The 5,902-nt window shown below is 36.5% G+C and overlaps 1 protein-coding gene across 1 annotated transcript; it reads right to left on the bottom strand.

Annotated features, from left to right (window-relative positions):
• Positions 1–708: 708 nt before the first annotated feature.
• LOC145823110 (thaumatin-like protein 1) lies at positions 709–4,268 on the bottom strand. Its single transcript, XM_082922298.1, has 3 exons — positions 3,483–4,268; positions 2,662–3,325; positions 709–1,235 (listed from the first exon to the last, which is right to left on the bottom strand). The coding sequence occupies exons 1-3, from the start codon at positions 3,547–3,549 to the stop codon at positions 989–991; spliced, it is 978 nt and encodes a 325-aa protein (XP_082778424.1). The 5' UTR covers positions 3,550–4,268; the 3' UTR covers positions 709–988.
• Between the last annotated feature and the right edge of the window lie 1,634 nt (positions 4,269–5,902).

Raw genomic sequence — 5,902 nt, 5'->3', positions numbered from 1 at the left:
GGGTTCATGTCGGGCCTTGCAGGCTCCTGCCAAAAAATCGAGTCGGGCTGGCCCATGGGCTAGAAAACTAGGCCCAGGCCCAAGCCCAGGCCTAGGGGTATTCGGACTTTGGGTGGGCCAGTGGGTCGAGCCTCGGGCAGGGCCCCTAGGCCTGGGCTTTGGGCGGGCTTAAACAATTTTTTTTTATTTTTTCCACCAAAATTTTGTTATTTTCCATTAAAAATAACACTAGGCCTCGGGCTGGGCTTTTGGGCTGGCCTTGAGCGGGCTGATGGGCCGGGCTTCAAAATTGGCACAAGGCCTCAGGTTGGGCTTGGGCCCGGGCCTAAACGAGCATTAACAGGTCGGGCCCACCTCGGGCTGCCGGCGGGCTTCGGGCCGCTCATGGGCCACGGGCCAAAATTACACCCCTACGCACGTGCGGTGAGGGTTTCGCATGTGCGAGAATGGGCCTCCGCATATGCGATTTTCTTGGGCCCTATTTGGCTGCAATGGATGGGCTGCACGTACGAGAATGATCCTCTACATGTGCGGGAAGTATTTTTCTAGTTAAAATGCTGTGTTTTTGCTCATTTTGTGCTCCAACCTTATTTTACTTGATTGGCATTAAATAGATATAAAATATACAATCTGACTGGCAAGTAAGATTAAAGAATCCTAATTACTGGCCTCAATGTTGTACAATTTGGCCTCGATTAATACATAACATTTGTCTTGTCAAAAACTCTTCCATTGAATCTTTTGGGTTGCCTAACATATCTTTGAAAACTTCAAGAAACAAAAAGGTAGTAAAAGATGACAATGGTGTATATATTAATCTATTGATTAAAAGCTTCAAATTAATATCTATACATATGAGTTGGAAAATTGCTCTTTAATTACAATCTGGATTTCCATCGGGATTCCTTGTGATGTTAATCTCAATTCTCAAGTCACCATTAATGCCGCGGTGTGTGGATGAAGAGAGAGTTGCAGAGAGATAAATCAATTAAAAGCAATGCAAACGTAGGATTAGCAGAGTGATTATGCTTGCAATCAATGTAGAACCCATGCTAAAATTGTTAGTGGTCTTTGATGAACTTCCAATTACAAAATTGGGCAACCATGAATTGTTGTCCAATGTTGGGTTATTTCCTGATCTGGATCCAGACCCATCTGTTGCTCCTGTTGTCGCGGGTGACCCGCTTGTTGTTCCTCTAGGTATTGGTGGTGATGAATCTTTTGAAGATTTTTGGCTGCAAAAATTAAAGTTGAAATGATTAGACATGTCACAGATGTAATAATCTACAAAGAATCACATGAATAGAAGAAAAATTAAAAAGTTTGTAGAAGATATGATAAGATGACAACCAAGTGCTATGGTATTTTTCTCATTGGTTTATTGCCTTTAATTTTTTTTCTTGTTTTCATTTCACAAATCCATAAATTCTATGAGGAGACGTAACCTTGTTACCATAAATTCCTTTATGCTGTGTTTGGTTGGGGGACTTGGGGAGGGATTTGGAAAGAGAAAGGGAAAAGGTGTGTGAAACTATGTGAAATGTTGGTATATTTTTTTCACATTTCACCTACATTTTTTCATTTCCTTTTCCAAATCCCTCCTCAAATCCCTCAACCAAACACAACATTAATCAAGATAAGAAAATGAGCGAATTTTTTTTTTAACAAGACACTGCATTGCATGCTTGGTGAACAGAAAGTTGGTTGATACATGTGTGATTTTGTGACAATTAATTGTGATTAGTAGGGTAATTATTCAGTAATCTCGGAATATAAACATGTGATGTTCTATAGCATTGTAATTGGTGGAGAAAGTGGGTAAGTGGGGTATTGTGATGGGTGATTGGGGAACATGAAGAGTATATTAAATGATGACTGGTTAAGGAGTACATATATATAATACTCCGAGAATATTAAATAATTTCCCTTATTAGTATCCCAGTTTTTGTGCTATTATATTCAATTCTACTTGTAAAACTTATTATTATTATTATTGAGCTTTCTTAGAGAAGCTAATCTTCAATTTTATGCATTTCTCATAATGCAATGGTGAATTATCTAATACCTATTGATAGAAAAAAGAAAAGAAAGGAAAGATGAAACACCCGATTCAAAAAAAGGAGATGCTCTAAGTATAAAGTGCATCAAAAAAATTTTGATTTCATTTTTATTTTATTGGAGAGAACAAATTCTTTTGTTGACACTCTCCCATTAACAACAATGTGGTTGAATATTCACTTTGAGCAAAAGAAGAGCTAATATTGAAAGAGAATGTTTAGAAAACATAATTACTAGACAATAGAAGGAAATGGAAATATAATAAAGGAAAAAATTAATCTAAGCGGAAACAAGTCAAAATAATCGTAGTTTTATATAGGTGTACTAGTAGGAGCAAAAGAAATTTGTGTGGTATGTCACAATTGTTATTTGCATAAAAAATTCATCAAAATGATTATTAATTACCAAAAAAATAGCCAGTATCATTATTTTAGTGGCAAATTTTATATCAATAAAAGTAGGAGAAGTTTATCATGTTGAATTGGAGCATCTCATCTCAATTGCCAATGTTGTTGTTTAAAGTGGGAATATATATATATTTTTTTAAATTTAAAAACGAAAAAAGAAAGTGGAAATAAACAAATGAAATGGACTTTAAATTACCTTGGAGAGGAAGGACAGAATGTAATGGTATAATCACCGCCGGTGCACGTAAAAGTACTCGTGGCATCATCATAAGCGTAGCTATACGATCTCGGACACGCCGATTTAAACATCTCCGAATAAACCGATGGCCTACACGTGGCGGGTGTACCAAACGCGCCGCTGCAACAATATTCCGGATTCCCAAACGCCTCACACGCGCTCTTACACGCTTCCCCATCCCCGACCCGAAGCTCCGTCGGGCACTGCCCGTTCAAGTCGGTCACACATCCCGTTGATCCGCATGCACCCGACCCGCCACTAGCTTCCACAATCATTGGCAAATTGTATCCATCAACTAAACTTACGTCGTAGAAGTCCTGGTCACCCGACCCAATTGTGAACTCGGCTAGAGTTGCGGGTGGGGCTGCACCGGCACCGTTGCACTCCGCCTGGTTCGACCCGCAGTCACCGGTGGAGCAGTTTCCTTGACCCGTATTGGCATCGAAATTACAGCCGGTTCTGCCCCAGAAGCGACCTGACCAACCCGGTGGAGCTTGGAAGGATCGTGACCCGCCTGACTGGAGTTCGAACCCGGAACTATCTAATCTGGTGTTGCCTAGAATTCCAGGCCATACTGTGTAGTCGCACCTGTTTATTAGTGTAAATGTAGCCCCTGAAATGCCTGAAATCAAAAGGGGTATCCATTAATACATGCAAGTTCTTCATTGTTTTACATTACATTGTAGTCTATGATTTTAAATAACAATATGCATGCAATATTGACTATAGAATTATATATCGATCAATATCAGACAACATCGATATAATGTTGAATTTACCTTTGGAGATCACAAGCAAAATGAGGACGAGAAACAGAGGGGGAGAGGATGAGAAGATCAGATCCATTTGAAGAGAAAGAAAAGGAAGCTATGTCTGCTAATGTATGATGAACGTAATAGGAACTAATATGAAAATTTGGGTTTTAATTTGGACTTGTGATTAGATCCTCCTATGGTGAAAGAGACGCCGCTGAGTGGGAATTGGGTTGTGGAAGGACAAATGGCAGGTGTGAGAAAGAGTGGGCATTGGGTTGATATTCGTTGCTCATACATATATAATACCAAAACATAGAGAGTTTGGTTTGGCAGGGACGAGGAGAGGATTTTAAGCTTTGGGAAATTTTAAAAAAGTCATAAAGTTAAAATGTTAATATGTTATTTAAGTTATATCATCTCTCTATCATGTCATTTCAAACTCAATTTATATTTTACAAAAAATTAATAAGTGTACTTACTTAAATTATTTCAAATCACTCCTAATTAAAGGAGGGAAGAAAAACTACTCTTCTGGCAACCATATGTATTGTATATATATATATACAATATAGGATTGTGGTCTTTATGGAACTAATACTTTTTTTCACGTGAGCGATTTTGTTTCGTACGTGAAAAAACAAACAAACAGTGAATATGAAGTACAAAAATAGAGAAAATGTATGTAGTGTAAAATAACAAAATAATAAGGATGAAAAGATTTAAACTCAAAATAATAATAAAATAAGATGTATATAGTTTAAAATAATAACAAAGGTGGAAAGACAAACAAAAAGAGAATAATAAGAGCATCTCCAACGGTGTACCAAATTTTTCACCAAATCTGAGTGAAAAATGAGTCATTTCCTTAATTTGATACTTCGCGCTCCAACGGTTCAACATCAAATCCGTTTCATCAAATTTGCACTGGGCAACCGGTTGGTTGACCGGCCGGTCGATCGGCCGGTCAACCGGTAATGGCAAAAAAAATTTATTTTTTTATTTTTTTATTTTTTACCGGTTTGAACCTTTTTTTTTGAACTTTTTCAACTTTTGGTGGTCGACCGGGTGGTCAACCGGCCGGTCGACCACCTAGGCAAAATTTTTTTTTTTTTTTTTTTTTGAGTTGTTTGAACCTTTTTGTGAACGGTCTGAACTTTCTCCGGGGCGACCGGTTGGTTAACCGGTTGGTCAACCGGATGGTCGACCCGTTCGTCTCATCCCAACGGTTAGAAACAGTGATTTGGTTAAACGCTTCGCCTGCACTCAGTTTGGTACCATTTTTGCTGAATTCTGGATTTGATATCGATCTGGTGAAACCGTTGGAGCTTAAAAAAGTGACTTTTACACCAAATTTTAAATTTGATGCCAAGTTTGGTTCACCGTTGGAGATGGTCTAAGACGTATATATTGTAAAATAACGAAAATAATGAAGATGACAAGACTTGAACTTGGAATTTTATGTAAGTAGAGTTTTGAAATGATTTTGAATACTTAATCAAAATCTAACCTAAAAAGTAAAGCTATTAAGAAAAAAGTTAACGTTATGTAACAAACCACGAGAAGAATTAGAATAAAATCTACAGTTATGTAATGCCAAAAATCACGTAATTTTTTAATAGCAAAAGTGAAAAATTTGGAAGCGATCCATTCATCGTAGGGCTGTGAATTGTGATTCTTTAACTTTACGAAAGGGGTTTTTTCATCCCACTTTGATGAGTTTCTACTCATCCAAGCTGCTTCCAAGAAAATAAAGATAAAATTAAACTTAAATTATATTTGAAAAAAAACCTCAAAGGGAAGGTTAAAAAAAATAAAAAATAAAAATTTGTCTAATACTTTTTATGGTTCGCCACATAATCTAAGTTGTGTTTGACGTAAAACCAAATGGCTGAACTGAAATGATTCTTGGCTCAAAATCTATTGCTAGGGGACAGTTTAGGAATAGATTTTAGTGGTCTTCTCTAATTTTGATATTATTTTAATACTTATTGGAGAATATTAGAAAATAATATTAGAAGACTAATATGTATATCACAAGATAAATATTAGTAAACATTTTTCCCCTAAATAAGTTTATGTTTATTTTCCGTTGATTACATAAATGTTTTCTGTTAATTTTTGTTTTCATCGTATGAAATACCCAAAAATGCAGATATTTACAAAAAAAAAAAAAATATTTTGGTCAAAACAAATGAAGTGCAGTTAAATTCTATAATAAATCAGTTGGTTTGAGAAGAAAATCTACTCATCACTAATCTAAACTCCTAACCCTGCTCAAGGTTTCTAATGTTGAGCTTTAGTCTCTTCATCAAACGATTCCCACCTAATTAACGTGTGTGGAAAATAGTTTTCTTCAAGAATCTATATAGCTTTTTTCCCTCTTCTAACATGTGGCTTTTAAATGGAATTGGATTCCTAATGAGTTGATAAATCAAGCAATTTTC

The sequence above is a fragment of the Camellia sinensis genome, chromosome 3, assembly GCF_055761805.1.
Source record: "Camellia sinensis isolate YWXY chromosome 3, ASM5576180v1, whole genome shotgun sequence".
Taxonomy (NCBI): Eukaryota; Viridiplantae; Streptophyta; class Magnoliopsida; order Ericales; family Theaceae; genus Camellia; species Camellia sinensis.
This window is presented reverse-complemented; position numbering and strand designations above follow the sequence as displayed.